The sequence below is a fragment of the Peromyscus maniculatus genome, chromosome 5 (genome assembly GCF_049852395.1).
Source record: "Peromyscus maniculatus bairdii isolate BWxNUB_F1_BW_parent chromosome 5, HU_Pman_BW_mat_3.1, whole genome shotgun sequence".
NCBI lineage: Eukaryota > Metazoa > Chordata > Mammalia > Rodentia > Cricetidae > Peromyscus > Peromyscus maniculatus.
The window spans coordinates 135,973,792-135,990,783 of record NC_134856.1 but is presented as its reverse complement, the minus strand read 5'-3'; the positions used below and the strand labels follow the sequence as shown (position 1 = coordinate 135,990,783).

At 41.3% G+C, this 16,992-nt stretch overlaps 1 protein-coding gene across 16 annotated transcripts in view; it reads left to right on the top strand.

Annotated features, from left to right (window-relative positions):
• The first annotated feature begins 71 nt into the window (after positions 1–71).
• Uimc1 (ubiquitin interaction motif containing 1) overlaps positions 72–16,992 on the top strand; it is an 82,425-nt gene continuing 65,504 nt past the window's right edge. For 3 of the 16 annotated variants that reach the window (XM_076573400.1, XM_076573393.1, XM_042278517.2), the window contains exons 1-2: positions 72–187; positions 9,875–10,029. In XM_076573400.1, coding sequence (XP_076429515.1) covers positions 9,883–10,029 — 147 coding nt within the window. In that variant the 5' untranslated portion in view covers positions 72–187; positions 9,875–9,882. Of the gene's footprint in view, positions 291–6,481; positions 7,211–9,874; positions 10,030–16,346; positions 16,488–16,992 lie in introns of those variants that run through there. The other 13 variants (XM_076573399.1, XM_076573391.1, XM_015995717.3 and 10 more) reach the window with 8 other exon arrangements.

Genomic DNA, 16,992 nt, shown 5'->3' with positions numbered 1-16,992 from the left:
TCGCGAGCCGTGGGTGGGCGGGGATTTGACCCGGCCAGCAAATCTCGCGAGGTTCGGGCTCTGCAGGCCCCGTTGGGGCGGAGTCCTGAGGCTCATTTTGTTTTGGTTCCTCTGGAACGCTGTTGGGGTTCTGTGTGTGGGAAACACGGTGGACGCTGACGACCACGTCAAGGCCTCTTCGTTCCAGGCAGGTGTAAGCTCAGGGCTCTCGTCTTTGCTCACGGTGAGCTACTGACGGACACTTCTCATCTCTTTTTGTTATATGTGGAAAAAGGTCACCCATTTCTTCGGTAGGGAACCTAAGCCCAGCTTCTAAAAATGTTTTACTTAGAAGTTCGTTAAAGCAGACGTGATGGCCCGGTGAGGTGGCGCACGCCTTTCATGCCAGCACTTGGGAAGCAGAGGCTGGCGGATCTCTGTGAGTTCCAAAACAACCAGGGCTACACAGAGAAACCCTGTCTCAAAAAACAAACAAACAAAGCCGACGTGGTGGTACAGGCCCTTCGTCTCAGCGCATGGGAGTTCGAGGCCAGCCTGGGCAATCTGAGGCCCTTTCTTAAAAGAAGCTTGTCAGTAGCTCGTGTTTGTAATCCTTACATTTTCGAGATTAAAGCTAGAGAAATGCAAATTTGAGCCTATCCTGGGCTGCATAGACTTCGAAGAAAGGTGCTAAGTCCTCCGGAGGTTGATGCAGATAACTAGGAGTTCAAGGCCAGCCTCTCCTACAACGGATCATCCCTCAACAAAACAAACAAAAACCCAAACAGTAAACAAGTAGGGTGGTGCATACCTGTGATCCCATCATTCTGGAGGCTGAGGCAGGAGGATTGCCATGACGTATTTGAGGGCAGTGTGGAGGCCATTGCCATCTCAGTGTTAGTCACTCTATAGGGTCCAGATGAGGGAATTAGACCTTCTTCCTTGGTCTGCCATGTCTCATCAAAGTTGTTGGGCTCGTTTTTCCTGATAAGATTTTAATACACCTTTCCTGGGCAGTGGTGGTGCACGCCTTTAGTCCCAGCACTCGGGAGTCAGAGGCAGGTGAATCTCTGAGTTTGAGGCCAGCCTGGTCTACAAAGTGAGTTCCAGCATGGCCAGGGCTACACAGAGAAACCCTGTCTCAAAAAATCAAAAAGAAAAAGAAAGAAAAAAATATATTAATGCAACCATCTATCCTTAGTCTCAGTTCACCCCCAATAAATTTATAGGGTAGCATTTTTTGTATTCCCTGGACTAAGTCATTTATCAGTCTGTGCTGATGAGTGGTGCTGAATAGATAATGCTTTGGGTCCACTGAGGAGTACAATCAGATACCCTCAAAATAGAGTCAAAAGCTGCTTGTAAAACAGAATCTCTCAAGGCAAGAAAAACAGTCCAAATGTGAAAAACCACTGATTTACATGATGATGGAGTAAAGTAGGGCACAGACTGGAATTATATTATTGTAACATTCGGTATCTTCTTATTATTTGAGGCAAGGTCCCTCTATGTAGCCTTGACTATCCTGGAGCTCTGTAGACCAGAGTGGCCTCGAACTTACAAAGATCAATCTGCTTCTGCCTCCTGAGTGCTGAGATTAAAGGTGTGCACTACTGTGCCTCTATTTAGGTATCATTTTGAGGCATGATAAAAAGGCAGAGAATTAAGGAGTGACAGTTGCCCCTGATCAGGGATCTAGTTTGCTTTTCCTGCTGAGAGTTGAAATTTCAAAATAACCAAAGGTGCCAAAGTTGCTTACAGAGATAGTGCTCCCTTCCTAAAGACCTCTCAAAGGAAGATGTTAGAAACAACAAACTGGGCTGGAGAGATGGCTCAGAGGTTAAGAGCACTGGCTGTTCTTCCAGAGGTCCTGAGTTCAATTCCCAGCAACCACATGGTGACTCACAACCATGTGTAATGAGATCTGGTGCCCTCTTCTGGCCTGCAATCATGTAGGCAGAATACTGTATAGAAAATAAATAAATAAATCTTAAAAAAAGAAAGAAAGAAAGAAAAACAACAAACTAAGCTGTTTGTGGTGGGGCAGGCCTGTAATCCCACAATTTGTGAGAAAAGAGTCCAAGGCCAATTTGAGATACATGAGTCACTGACTCATAAAACCAGAAAAGGGCTGGCTGGCTTAGCCTGTTAAAGGTGCTTGCCACCAAGTCTGACAACCTGAGTTTGATCCCTGGGACTCTCATGTGGTATAAGTGTTTCTAGTAGTTGGAGTTGGGTGGGCAGGGTCAATGTTGAGTGTTTCTATGTTTATGACCTCTTACTCAAATAATTGAATAAGACGGGACTTTTCTGTGGCTGTGATAAAATACCAAGACTAGACTAAAATTGACTTATGAAAGGAAGAGTGTATTTTGGCTTCCAGTTCTGGAGGGAGAGTGCACAATGGGAAGGAGGCATGGCGAAAGTGACCAGCCAGACCAGGAAACTTAGAGATCACGCCACATGCAGAAGCAGAGAATGGGAACTTAAGTGCAGCAAGGTTGTAACTCTCAAAGCCCACCCTGAGTGGTGTACTTCCTCCAGCAAGGCTCCACCCACTACCTTCCCGAAGAGCACCACCAACTAGGGACCAATTGTGAGCCTATGGAAGACATTTCTCACTCAATCTCATAGGTAAGGGCTCACAAAGATTTGCAAAAGAAGCAAGATAACTTTATTTAGAGCAAAGCAATACATTTTATGGAGTATCCCTCTAGGAAATGGTTACAATTTGCAGCAGGTCACCTGAGGGGGAACCCACAGGCCCAGGTTGCACCTTGGGGTCTGTTTTTATTGGGTCTAAAGGAAGGTGGGACTGGTTACTAAGGGGTGTAGTTCAGGTGGTTCTCTACTGTGATTGACAGATTAGGTCATATATTGACATTTCCTAGTGCACATGTCTCTTCCTATAATGTATTTGATTTTAGAAATATGCACACACAGCTATGCATAGGCATAAGATGGTAAATAGGGGATTCTCCTTAAAACTTTTCTAGATCTTTTGCTTTGCTACACATCATCCAAAACCAGTTCAGAACAGGTCGGCCCTTCTGTTCTTCATATCTGAATACATTGGGCACACACTTAAATAGAAACTGTCTAAATTTGATTGTTATTAGGAGTGGAGAAACCCCTGTTCAGAGATGGGAGTATGTGTAGCCTGATGCAGTCCGGGGGTTGAGGTTTTTAGCTTGCTAGGTCTATTGTTTGGAGAGGGACATGTGTGCATAGTACATACAGGTGAAGGAGCTGGGTGTCAAGTGCATTGTTACAAGATGTATTATATGTATATTTATAATCCAAACTCAAATAGGGTCCTAAGCTAAATCATCTCCTATTCATGCCTGCTTCAGACAGATGGGACTGACTCCTGCAAATTGTCCTCTGACTTCCACAAGCCCATCATCTCACATGCAGGCCCAAACATGTACACACATACATGTACATGTTTAATTAAATATATGTAATTAAAATAAAAACCAGTCTATGTTTTCTTACGGCCAAAATATTTGTGACATTGAGTTTAACTCTTTCTCATACCTAAAATCTAAGTAAATGCACTTTACTTAAATTTTATTTTTAAAAAATATTTTAAATGTATGTATTTGTTTTACTTTATTTCGATCTTGACAGTTAATGCTGGAGAGGCTTATTAGACTTTAAGTGCAACAGTCAATAAGCAAGTGAACATACATAGGTCTGGAGTTTTGCAGAGCTGACTTGGGGTTGACCCTAGAATTCTATCCATGATTCTTTCTTTGTCTTTTTTTATTTTCATTGGACAGGGACAGCCCTGGCTGTCCTGGAACTCACTATGCATACTGAACTGGCCTTAAACTCAAAGAGATCCGCTTGCCTCTGCCCCCTGAGTGCTGACATTAAAGGTGTGTGCCACTATGCCTGGTCACTGTTTTATAAGCTCACAAACCTTGCTTTTCTCTGGCTCCTGAAATTCATTGTTTGTTTGTTTACTTATTTATTTATGATACAGTCTCAAAGTCTGAAGGTTGCCTTTGAATTTGCTATAGCTGAGGATGACCTTAAGCTCCTGTTTCCTCTATTTTACATGTGTGTGCCTCTATGCTGGGCTTCATCCTGAAATCCTTTTCTGAAATGCATGGTCAAGAACTTGACGTTTCCTGACTGGAGGCCCCTAGTGGAGAATGGGAATTCCTCATGCTGCTGATAGTGAGGCTGGACTGCATTTCCTTACTTCCTCTGGTAATGAGGTGCTGCAAAGTATGTGCAGACCATCCTGGGCTACACAGGGATATCCTATCCGAGAATGCAGTCTTAGTGCTCTGCATGCAAACCATAGTCTTTAAACCGGATGCTCACGTGTGATGTGTATGTGAGTAGGGGCATGTTTGTGCCATGGTGGAGGTCAGATGACAACTGACCTTCTCATCTTCCACCTTGTTTAGGTAGGGTTTCTTTCGATGTTTATACTGTGCTGTATGTTCCATGAATTGCTGTTGTGAGGCCTTCTGTGATACCTGCTCCTCCCCTCCCCTCCCCTTCCCTCCCCATCCCCCTCCCTTCCCCTCCCCTCCCCTGGAGTGTTTGCGTTTGGCCAGGCCCCTTTGCTACCTGCTGAGGTTACATGGGCAATATTTTTAACTTTTTGTATCTTTATTTATTTTGTATATATGTGTGTATATATGCCACGCCATGTGTCTAGAGGTGAGAGGACTACTTGCAGGTTGTCAGATTTGGTAGCAAGTGCCTTTACCTGCTGAACCATCTTGCTGCCTCTGTGGGCAGTGTTGTAAGGTAGCTCACAGTCTTATGGAAGGCATAGACACATGTGGTAAATAATTATGGCATATCAAGGGACACACTACCTCAACAGCTGAGGAAGCAATAGGAGAAATGAACGGGTTATAAATACTTGAGCTGGCTTTGGAAGAATGGTTTAGAAGTCAGTGATCTGGGGGATAGATAAAGATATTCTTGAATTTAAATGTTACAGAAAAGTACCAAGAATAACGTTCCTGTGTTCTGCTACCCAACTGTTGACAACTTGTTACTTGGTTATTATTATCATTACTGTTTTTGAGACAGGGTCTTGGAATGCAGGCCTGGTTGGCTTACTACTTTCTGTGTGGCTCAGGCCGTTTCAAACCTGTGGCAGTCCCCTGTCTCAGCTTCGTGAGTGCTTGGATTGTAGGTGTGTGTTATCAGTCCTGGTCTTGACATCTCTCTGAAGTCCTGTTTATTACCACTGCCTCTTTATTTCTTCCTCGTTTCCATGTTATTACCACGATGTGTACCCATCTACCCATTAAAATATGATTTTAATAGTTTCCCACAAACTGAGCTATTTATACAGTTATATATATATACATGTATACTGTATATACTGTTTTCTGTAAGTTTATGCAGATCATTCAAGATTTGTTCCTATTTATTGGCTTGCTGTTATTTCAGTAAGACTACTCCTCTTCCCCCCCACCCCTTTTTGGGGGCAGAAATATAGTCCTGGCTGCCAAGGCCTTCTGAGTTCTGAGATTAAAGGCCTGGGTTCAGTAAGATTTGTTAGGAGCTATCAAATGTTACATAGGACCCAGCTGAGTTTTTGTTGTTTTTTTTTTTGTTTGTTTGTTTTTTGGAGACAGGGTTTCTCTGTATAGTTTTGGAGCCTGTCCTGGATCTCACTCTGTAGACCAGGCTGGCCTTGAACTCACAGAGATCTGCCTGCCTCTGCCTCCAGAGTGCTAGGATTAAAAGGCGTGCACCACCGCTGCCCATTGAGTTTTAACTGTAGAATTTTATTGTATAAATATTTCATGTTTTATTCATCTTTGTTGTATTAGATGTTTCTGCTTTTGCCATTTTTATTTCAAGGAAATGGGTTACGTGGAATATACCTTATGCTTGTAGAACTTTCAGTAGTTTTAAGATTTATTTTTATATCTGTGTATATGTACGTATGCCAGACTTACAGAGGTTAGAAGGCATTGGATCCCTGGGAGCTGGAGTTATATGCAGTTGTGAGCCACTCTATGTGGGCTCTAGGAACCAAACTTAGGCTCTCTGCCAGAGCAGTTCATTCTCTTAACCACTATGCCATCTTTCCAGCCTCATCTCTGTGTTTTTCTACAAATGATATTGTCATCAAATGCATATTTTAAATTTCATCACATCAAATCATCCTCAGAAGTGGCCCGATCTAATTGCGACGTGCCATAGCTGAGTTGATCACTGAGATGATCAGACATTAGTTTATCAACTCAAAGTTTCTAAGTAGTCATGTGAACATTTAATGTCAGTGTAAGTAAGAATTCATGAAAATAAAGTACCAGAAGTGGCTCGATGTAGCATAGCTGATTTCGAAGGGTTTACTATAAGTATTTGGGGACTAACTTTGCTTGGTTTTCCTCAAACCATGGCTAAGTTCTAGCCAAAGCCCTTTGAAGGGCCGCGGCCGTTCCCTATGGTTAGCTCGGCCCACACTGCCCCGCGCCTGCGCCTGCGCGCCCCAGCCCGGCCCCGCCCCCGGCCCCGCCCCGGCCCCGCCCCCGCCGGTTCGCGCCGCCCGGCGGGTTCCTCACTTTGAGGAGTTGCGGCCGCTCGCGACCCCCAGCGTTCAGGAGGCGCTCGGCGGAGCCGCCAGCGCTGCGGTGAGTATGCATTGCACGCTGCGGCCGTCAGGTTCGCGCCTGCCTTTCACTCTGCCCGGCGGCGGCCGCGCGGTCTGAGCGCGCCTCGTAACGAGTAGGCCGCTCGGCCGGGCGGGAGCCGACGCGGGGTCGCGTTCGCGACCTCGAGCCCCTGGTGTCCCCCTCCCCTGAGGGCCGCCTGCGGCCTCCCGGGCGCCCTCTCTTGCTTTCCGGCTAACGGACTCTCCGGACCGGCGTCTAGGGCCACAGCCTCCCCCCACGTGACTTTGGTTGTCGAGTGACAGTTGACTTCCCTGGTTCTTCGCCTGAGACACCGTCCCCACCGGGTCTCTCTGGGTAGTTGCCCTGCCTGGCCTTGAACTCGAGGTTCAAGATGGCCTCTATCTCGCCACCCTCCTGCCGTCGTCTCCCAGGACGTCTATCATCTATCACTTAACGTCGCCAGTAGAGCTGGAGCGTTTCCCGTGGACCGTGACAGGCTGTGCATCAGAACCTGTGAGACCCGAGCATTGCCGCCTCAGTGATGGAGCTGGTGTGACTCTGGTCCCCTTGACTCCTGTCTAATGGCACTTTAGTCTGTATCAGACACGGGCAACGCCGAGGAAAAAGTGAGCTCAACGTTTAGAGTTTTTGTTTGTCTTGTTATGAGAGAGAGACAGTGCTTTGTAGTTGAGTCAGAGAAAGTCTAGTTTTGGAATCAGATGCATCGTCTGTCATTTCCCAGCACAGCCACTTGCCAGCTACTTTTTTTTTTTTTTTTAACTGTTTCCTAACGTGTTAGATAGTGTAAGAGTTCTTGGGAGGAATAACCTCTGTAATAGATATGAGATACCTAGAAGTTTGTCTATTGATTCTGTCAATGATAACTATGATTGCTCAAGGTGTGTTTGAAATCTTTTATTTTTGCCTGTGTGTGGACATACGTGGGTATGAACACACACACACACACACACACACACACACTTCCCACTGGGTTTAATTTCTACCTCCTTTTAAGGAATACTGTAAAATTTTTAGTTCTAAATTTTATGTACCTCTTTGTTTCTTTATATACTTCTTTATTCATAAAGATATTATTATTATTATTTTGATTTTTCGAGACAGAGTTTTTCTTTGTAGCCCTGGCTGTCCTGGAACTTGCTCTGTAGACCAGGCTGGACCAGGTTGGTCTTGAACTCAGAGATCCACTTGTCTCTGTCTCCCAAGTACTGGTATTAAAGGCATGTGCCACTGCTACTGGCTAGGATTTTATTATTTTTTATGCTTTTAGAAGTAGAATTTAGGGTATACAGTGTTGGTTTTCAACCTTTGGATCTTGACCCCTTTGAGGTCAACAGACCATTTCACAGGGTTACATATTATATCCTGCACTTATTTACATTGTGATTCACAACAGTAGCAAAATTACAGTTATGAAGTAGCAACAAAAATAATTTTATGGTTGGGGGCCACTAGGACATGAGGAACCTAATGGTCACAGCATTAGGAAGGTCGAGAACCACTGGTATAGAGAGATGGCTCAGCAATTAAAAGCACTTACTGGTCTTATAGAGGACTTAGGTTTGGTTTTCAACACCTGTGCATAACTCCAGTTCCAGAGGACCTAGCACCCTCTTCTGACCTCTGAAGGCAACAGGTACACAAGTGGTACACATAATACATGTAGGCAAAACACTCTAATACATAAACTTAAATAAATCTTTAAAAAAAATTAGAATTGTGGATGGAAAGGTTTATCAGTGGTTAAGAGCATTGATTGCTCTTCCAGAGGACACTGGTTAAATTCCCTGCACCCACATGGTGACTTAGAACTGCCTGTAACTCTAGTTACAAGGGCTGCCATCTTCTGGTCTTCCAGGCACTTTAATTAACCTACCTAGAACCTCCAGTATAATCTTTGGTGATGAAAGCAAACAGTTTTTTTTTTTTCTTCTTTTTCTGAGGCATGATCTCACTATTTTGTTCAGTATTATTTCCACCTTACAATCCTGCTTTAGCCTGCAAATAAGCTGGTATTATAGGCACATGACACAGCCAAAGCAGACATGTTTGCCCTGTTCTTTGTCTTGAGAAATAATTCAATATTTTACCTTTAAATATATTGCTACCTAAATTATTACATAAATATATAAATATTAGCTATGGGATTTTGGGGGATTCCCTTATCAAATTGCAGTATTGAGGTTTTTATTGTTAAATTTTGAGACTAATATTGTCTGGGTTAGCTTCTTCCTTGTGATCTTCCTGTCTCTGCTTCCTGATGTTCTGGGAGCCACTGCACCTGGTTAAGAGTATTAGTATTTTTTTTTAATTATTTATTTATTATGTATACAGTATGCCTGCAGGCCAGATGGGGGCACCAGATCTCATTACAGATGGTTGTGAGCCACCATGTGGTTGCTGGGAATTGAACTCAGAACCTTTGGAAGAGCAGCCGGTGCTCTTAGCCTCTGAGCCACCTCTCCAGCCCCTGAGTATTAGTATTTTTGAAAAAGATCTTTTGGGTAAATTGTTACTGTATACTTGAGGAAATCAGTTGTGTAAATTAATATGTAAGGAACCAAGATAAATTGTTTTTATGCTATTAACATTTCACTAGAGAGATTAGATTTATTTGTATGTGTTTATATGGACAAATACATATGTTCATCACCTGTGTAGATATCTGGTGATATTTTGTTTGTGCTCTAACAAATAAAACTTGCCTGGAAATCAGAGTATGGAGCTAGGTATTAGTTAACCATAGAGGCCAGGCAGTGGTGGCACACACCTTTAACCCCAGCACTTGGGAAGAAGAAGCAGGAAGATCAGGAGTTCAAGTACACCCTGGGATTGACCCAGTTTAAAAGAGAAACAGAGCCAGGCAGTGGAGGCTCAGTGCCTTTAATCCCAGCACTAGGGAAGTGGAGACAGGAAGTGGTATAGCTGGGTGGAGAGAGGAGCTCACCCCCTTTTCAGTCTGAGGATTCCTAGAGGTAAGAAGTCTTTCTAGTGGCTGGCTGCTTTACTTCTCACTCAGATCTTTCAGCTTTCACCCTTGATATCTGACTTCGGGGTTGTTATTATTAAGACCAATTAGAATTCATGCTACATATGTATATGCATACATGTATATATTCCTTTACAGAAAAAAATTTAATGAATAGTAGAAAAGTTCTAAAGTCTAGATTTATTTCCCTAAAATGACTGTCATTTGCTTTTATTTGACCAAATTGAATAGCCTCTAGATGAGAAACATGTACTTTGAGTAAATTATTGAACTTGTGTTTCAGACAAAAAGATGCCACGAAGAAAGAAAAAAATTAAAGAAGCCTCTGAAAGCCAGAACTTGGAGAAGAAGGATCCAGAAGCCAGCAGTTGTGTCAGTGTAAAGAAGAAGCGTAGACTGGAGGACCTACTCATCGTGATCTCTGATAGTGATGGAGAGGTTGGTGTTTGACATGGGGATGTAGGTCTTAGGCCAGGCCTCTTGACCCACAAGGTTTGTTTTGATTCTACCCTCACACTAGCTGGCTGACTTTGTGCAGTTTTCACTTGATTTTCTTTTGATTTCTAAGTGGAATTATAGGTTATTTAAAAGAAAGTAGCCATGCTAGGGATGGATTATAGTTTTCCTTTTTGTAATATGTTAACCCAATATGATATTTTAGACCTGTTAGAGTAAATTAAATAAAATAAATATAAAGTGTCATTTTTGTGTGTTTGGAAAGTAAAAGAAAATGTGAATGCTGCTTGGGATGTAACTCAGGCTTTGTTACATGCTAGGGAAGCACACTACTGACTGAGCCAAGAAATTTACATTCTTGTGGAAAGGCTTCTAGGAGAGAGATTTTCAACCTTCTCCTTTATTTACCATTTCTCTCTCTTTTTTACCTGCCTATTAGGTCAGATCCAGTGCATGAGGAACCAAGTCATTGTGTCTTACATCTTTCATTTTTCTCTGACTATAAGTTTCATATTCACTTTTGACTTATTTTTTCATCTTTTACCCCTAATTGTTCACCACATGCTTTAGGTTTTACCTCTTGAGTGATACTCAGATCTGTTTCCATTTCCATTTCTTTGCCTGTTCACCTGTTACAGAGATTTTTGTAATAGACTAAAATATCTCTTCTGCCTTGTTGTCCCTCACTACATTTCACTTTACTTATTGCCACTATTTATTTAGGTGTGTGTCTGTGTCTGTGTGCGGGGGTGGGGGGGTGGGGGGAGGAGGAATATGGGATATATGTGTATGCCCATTCACATGCATGGGAGGCATACATGAACATCTTAGACTCATCCCTGCAGAAACTTTTCTATTTTAGTGTGTTCCTCTCCTGTTGTTTTCCCTTCTTATTCACTGCTGTGTTTGTTTTACTTTTCTTTGATTTTCCTTAGTTTTTTTTTTTTAATTTTAATTTTTTTTATTGAAAATAGATCTTTTTCATACAATATATTTTGTTTGTGGTTTTCCGTCTCCCAGCTCCTCCTGGATCCTCCTTAATTCCCCACCCACTCAAATCCATACTCTTTCTGTCTCTCATTAGAATACAAGCTGGCATCTAAAAAATAATAAGATAAAATAAAAACAAACAAACCTGAATAGGGCGAAACAAACAGAAGAAAAAGAACCAAAGAAAAATCCCAAGAAACATTTATAGATGCTGAGACACACAAGTTCACACAGAAATCCATAAAAATACAACATGAAAACCGTAATATGTACCCAAAAGACCTGTAAGGAAAAAAGAAAAATAGTTCCTGACAAAGCATTATGAGACAGAGAATCTCCAAAAATGCCATTGAGTTTGTTTTGTGTTAGTTTTCTACTACTGGGCATAGAGTCTGTGCTTAAGAGTGGTTTGTATACCCAATGAGACTCATTGAGAAAAGTAACTTTTCCTTTGTGAGTGGTTATCAATTGGAGATGGCATCTGGATTAGGGATGAACACTTGTGTCCACTTCTCTCAGCACTGGGACCCCAACTGGCTAGACCTGTGCCGGCCTTTGTGTGCTGTCACAGTTTGTGAGTTCATATGTGCAGTAGTCATGCTGTGTTTGAAAGGTTTTGTTTTCTTGGTGTCCTCCACCTCCTCTGGCTCTTAAAATTTTTCCTCCTCTTCTTTGGCGGGGTTCCTTGAACTCTGAGGGGAGGGATTTGATGAGATACCCCTTTAGGACTAGGTGTTCCAAGGTCTTTTGCTCTCTACACAGTATCCTGTTGTGAGTCTCTGTTTTTATTCCCATCTACTGTAGAAGGAAGCTTCTCTGATGATGACTGAGCAAGACACTGCTCTGATTTCCATGCTCCTGTGGCCCTTTTCCTTGTATTTCTGTAAATGTATACCATGTGAGTTAAGGTACCTGAGGAAGCCAGGAGAGAGCATTGGATCCCTGGGGCTGGCTGTTGTGAGCCACCATGGGTGCCGAGAACTGACCTGGAGAAGAACAGGAAGTGCTTTCAGCCACTGAGCCATCTTCCCCCACCCCAATTTAGCTTTTTTTGCATTAAAAAAATACTTTAAACTACTGTTTTAGAATATTAAGAAGCAGTTGGTATTAGGAAAAACAACTTTTTGGCTTTGTCAGTTGAAAATTATTATGAATTATTCCATATTTCTACTGACCTTTGTATTCCTTACTGTGCTTTTCAGCTGTTTTTCTGCTTGGGCATCAGTTCTTTCGGTTTCCATAGTAGATCTCCTAAGGCTAGGTCAGTTTTCTGATATCTCACGGTCCCATAGAACTTGTGCTTATTTCTGTGGTATTATTTGTCACTCTTTGAAATTGCTATTATATTAAAATTTTTAAAAATTACATTTTAATTATTTTGTGTGTGTGGGTGCATGCTTGTGGAGGCTAAAGAGCAACTTTTTGGAGTTGCCTCTTTCCTACCATGTGGATGTGGGGATTGAACTCAGATCATCTGGCTTGGTGGAAGGCATGTTTACCTCTGAGCCATCTTGCTGACCCTTGCCATGATATTTTTTACCTCTATGCTTTTTTGAAGGACAGTAATTTTGTATGCTAAAAATCTGTCATTGTTGCTTAGCTTTTAGCATTCTCAGAAAACACCTCCATTAGGTTTTTCTTCTCTTTTTAAAAAAAAATTATTATTTATTTTATGTATGTATGTGTTCTTGCATGAGTGTATGTATACCACATGCATATAAGTGCCTGTGGAGTGCAGAGGGTGTCAGATGCCCTGGAACTGGAGCTACTGATATGGGCGTTGGGAACCAATCTTTGGTCCTTTGTAAGAGTAGTAAGTGTTCTTAACTTCTGAGTTACTCAGCCTCCAGGTTTTATTTTTATTTATTTTTAATGGTTTTTCCTCTTCCCCTTTTTTTCCTCAGTGTTTTGAGACAGATTCTCATTATGTAGACCTGACCAGCCCAGAACTTGCTTTGTAGACCAGGCTGGCCTTGAATTAACAGAGATCTTCCTGATTATGCCTCCCAAGTGCAGAGACTGAAGGTATGAGCCACTATACTTAGCTTTATTTAAATATTTCTTGAAGAAAATGTCTTGCCTGGGGTATAGCTCAGCGGTCAAACATTTGCCTAGCATGAGTAATGGCCTCCCAGGTTTGATTGCTAGCATTTTAAAACACAAAACCACCAGATGTAGTGGTGCATGCCTTTAATCCTAGCACTGGGAGGCAGGGGCAGATATATCTGTGAGTTCAATGCTAGTCTGGTCTACATAATGAATGAGTTCCAGTACATACATAATGAATGTAGCCAGGGCTACAGAGAGACCCTGTCTCAAAACAAAACAAAACTAAAAACAAATAACATCCATAAAACTCAAGTACCTAAGAACTAATGTACTCAAAACAAAAAGTACCCAAGAAACCAAGAAAATATTCTGTTCTCTGGTGTAAAAGAGGCCAGGGAATGCCCTCATTTTTTAACATGTAAAGGTGATAACATAGTCATGATGTAATTTGGGTTTTAGTTCTCCTGCCTTCAGCACACATTCTTTCTTGGGTCGGCTCCAATCCATTCTTTCAGCTCTCTTCATCCTATGGTCCTGGTACCTCCAGTATCCTGGGGTTTCCACTTCAACCTAGGCCTCACTTTTATAGCTTCATACATGGCTCAGGGTCTCCTTATATGGACTCTGACCCTATCACACATTGTCTGGCTTCAGCTGCTCTCAGAAAACATGGAATACATGGCTTTGTGACCTCTTTAGTCTTGTTTCTTCCATGCTTGCAAAATGAGTACCAATGGAAGGCATTGCCAAGTCCTGCTGTCTATTCAAGATGTAGCCTGACTCCATTGGAGTACAGCTATGTCAGCTTTTGAGTGCTGACCTGGAAGAAACTTTCCTAAGTAGTTGCTTTGAGGAGCAGGGAATCTCTTCAGTTTAGGTTTTCTTCCTTTAAATGCATTTGATTTTCACAAGACAACCTCCAATGGATTTTGTCCTGAAGACACGTTTCCTAGTGTCCCACTGGAACACAGTTTTCAGTAATAGATACAATCCTGTCTTGAAATTCCTGCTGCCAAACAAATTAATTTATTATTTCTTTATTTATTTAAATTCAGCTTTACTCAGGTTCTCAGGACGCAGGCAGAATGAAGCAAGATTCCTGGTCAAAATGTACATAAATGACCTGTACCCCAGTTCCTGATAGTCATTGCTTTTCTTTGAAAACTCATGAGCTGAGCCCCACTGCTCATGCTTTTCTCAGCATTCTTTTTAATTTTTTTAAAGATTTATTTATTTATTATGTAAATAGTATTCTGCCTGCATGTATGCCTTCACACCAGAAGATGGCATCAGATCTCATTATAGATGGTTGTGAGCCACCATGTGGTTGCTGGGAATTGAACTCAGGACCTCTGGAACAACAGCCAGTGCTCTTGACCTCTGTGCCATCTCTTCAGCCCTTCTCAGCACTTGTATCTTACAGGCTCCCATTAGAATGGTCCATTAAGCTCAGTTTATAGCACTCAAGGGCTTTTCTAACCCAAAGTTCCAAACACTTCCATATTTATACCCCCAAACTAGTTCCAAAGGAATGAGAACCACATGGACAGGGTTATAGCAACGGCCTCACTTCTTAGTACCAGATTCTGTCTTAGTTGCTTTACTGTTGTATTAAATGTCCTAGACAAAAGCAACTTAAGGGAGAAAGAGTTTATTTTGTCTTGCAGTTCCAAAGTCATATAGCCCATCATGGCAGAAGACATGACAGCAGGCAAGGAAGGTTGCTTGGTAGCAGGAAGCTATTGTTTGCATTACATCTACACTCAGGAAGCAGAATGTGAGTAAGAAAGTAGAGCAGGCTGTAAAGCTTCAAGATCTTCCCCCAGTGATCCATTTCTTGCAGTGATACTCTAGCTCCTAAAGGTTCTACCTTCCTCCCAAACAAGGCCACATCTGGGAACCAAGTATTCAAACATATGAGCCTATGGGAACACATTTCACATTCAAACCACATCTCTACTTCTGGTTTCTTTCACGTTTATGATACTTTTCTGTACCTGATGATATGAAGTACCAAATCTTGCACCTGTGCTCAGTGTTTGGCCTTAATGTTGTGCTTTCTAAGGATGATTTGCCTATGATATATATTCTTTAATATGTTGCTTGTGTTTTTGAGACAGGGTCTATTACTTTGCAGACCTGGCTGGCCTAGAACTTCAGTCTAGATCAGGCTGGCCCTGAACTCACAGAAATCTGCCTGCCTATGCCTTCCAACTGCTGTCTTCATTGTTTTAATGATTTTTCCTGAAGTCTTTTCATCTCATTTTTCAACTGTTTTTGTTCTCACGGCTTGTAGTAGCAGTGGGAATACTGATAGAATTTGTTTGATATATTGTTCTAATGATTACTCTTATAGTGTGCTTTTCATAATTCCTTTTATCTTTTCTTATTTTGGCTATTATCTGGTTTTTCAGTTTTGATTGGTGTTATTTGACGTTTACTTTCAATCTATGTACTAGTTGATGGACTTATTTTACTTTATGCTTTTTTATTTAATAGTAGCATAATTTCTACATTATTAGAAAGTAGACCATTAATATATTTTTCTTTTTTCAATGTAAAAACACAACTCTCACCTGAAAAAGGATAAGAGATAGTTTATTCTGGAACCAAATATGTGTGACCATGGCCTGGGAACACAGATTGAGGTTACCCCAAATTCTAGGTTACAGTGTGGTAGCAGTTTCATAACATTTCTATGATAAGAGAACAAAGAAAGTCATAAATCAAGGCACTTTAAAAATACATTGATAGACACAATAAGTAGGTGGTTATAGCAAAGTAGCAAAATCTCAATTGTAGGTCTTAAATGCTATGGGATGGCTCTTAGCCTTTTGGTTGGTGAAAACTAGAGTTTTTGTTAAGTTAATACATTCCAAAGGTTTTTATCTGTTAGCCATAGGATGTTAGGTCCAACACAGAGGTAGGCAAAGAATGGGTCTTTAAGGGGTAAAGATAACCCAAAATAAATTGTAATTAGAACCCAAAACATTGCAAATTTTAATCAATACATCAGCCTTTACAGACAACTTCTTTCCAGGAATTCTCATTTACACTTTTATATTATTTATTAGTGTGTTTATGTCATATATTAGTGCTTATGTCATAGAATGTGTATGTGGGTTTGAGGACAGCTTTGTGGAGTCAGTTCTTTCCGCTTTTATTTATTTTTATTTATTTTTTTAATTTTTAAAAAAGATTTACTTATTAGGTATACAGTGTTCTGCCTGCGTGTATGCCTGCATGCCAGAAGAGGGCACCAGATCTCATTATAGATGGTTGTGAGCCACCATGTGGTTGCTGGGAACTGAACTTGCCTTGGGAAGAACTGCCAGTGCTCTTAACCTCTGAGCCATCTCTCCAGCAGAGATCCTACACAGGTCATCGGGCTCGCATGGCAGGTACTTTACATGCTGAGCCATCTCACTGGCCCCTTTTGTATTTGTCCCTAATTTTGTTTTATTCTTAGATGTAAAATTAAGTATATTAATTATTTACTGTCAGTTCTTTTCCCAGTGTTTCTCTAAGCACTTTTGGTTGAATGATGCTTGTTTACTAGATTTGTTAAAAAGCTGTTACAAGTAGAACACTTCCTGAGTTCTTAAATATTTTATCATGTTTGCTTGATGAGATACAAAATCCTTTGTTTAAACATTTTTGCCTTATAATTCATTAGTTTACTGCCTTTAGGGGTTTTTCTTGTTGTTGTTGTTGATTTACTTATTTTTGTATTTTTGCTTTTGTAAACTGATTTTAGGATATCTACTAACTTTCCTTTTTAAGGGTCAGTTATTATGTCTGTTTGTCAATCTGAATGTTTTAGGAATTTTTCTTTTATTTGCTTAGCATTTACTGTAGGATGTGCCTGGGAAATTAATTGTTCAGGCCATTTTCTTAGAGAATGGT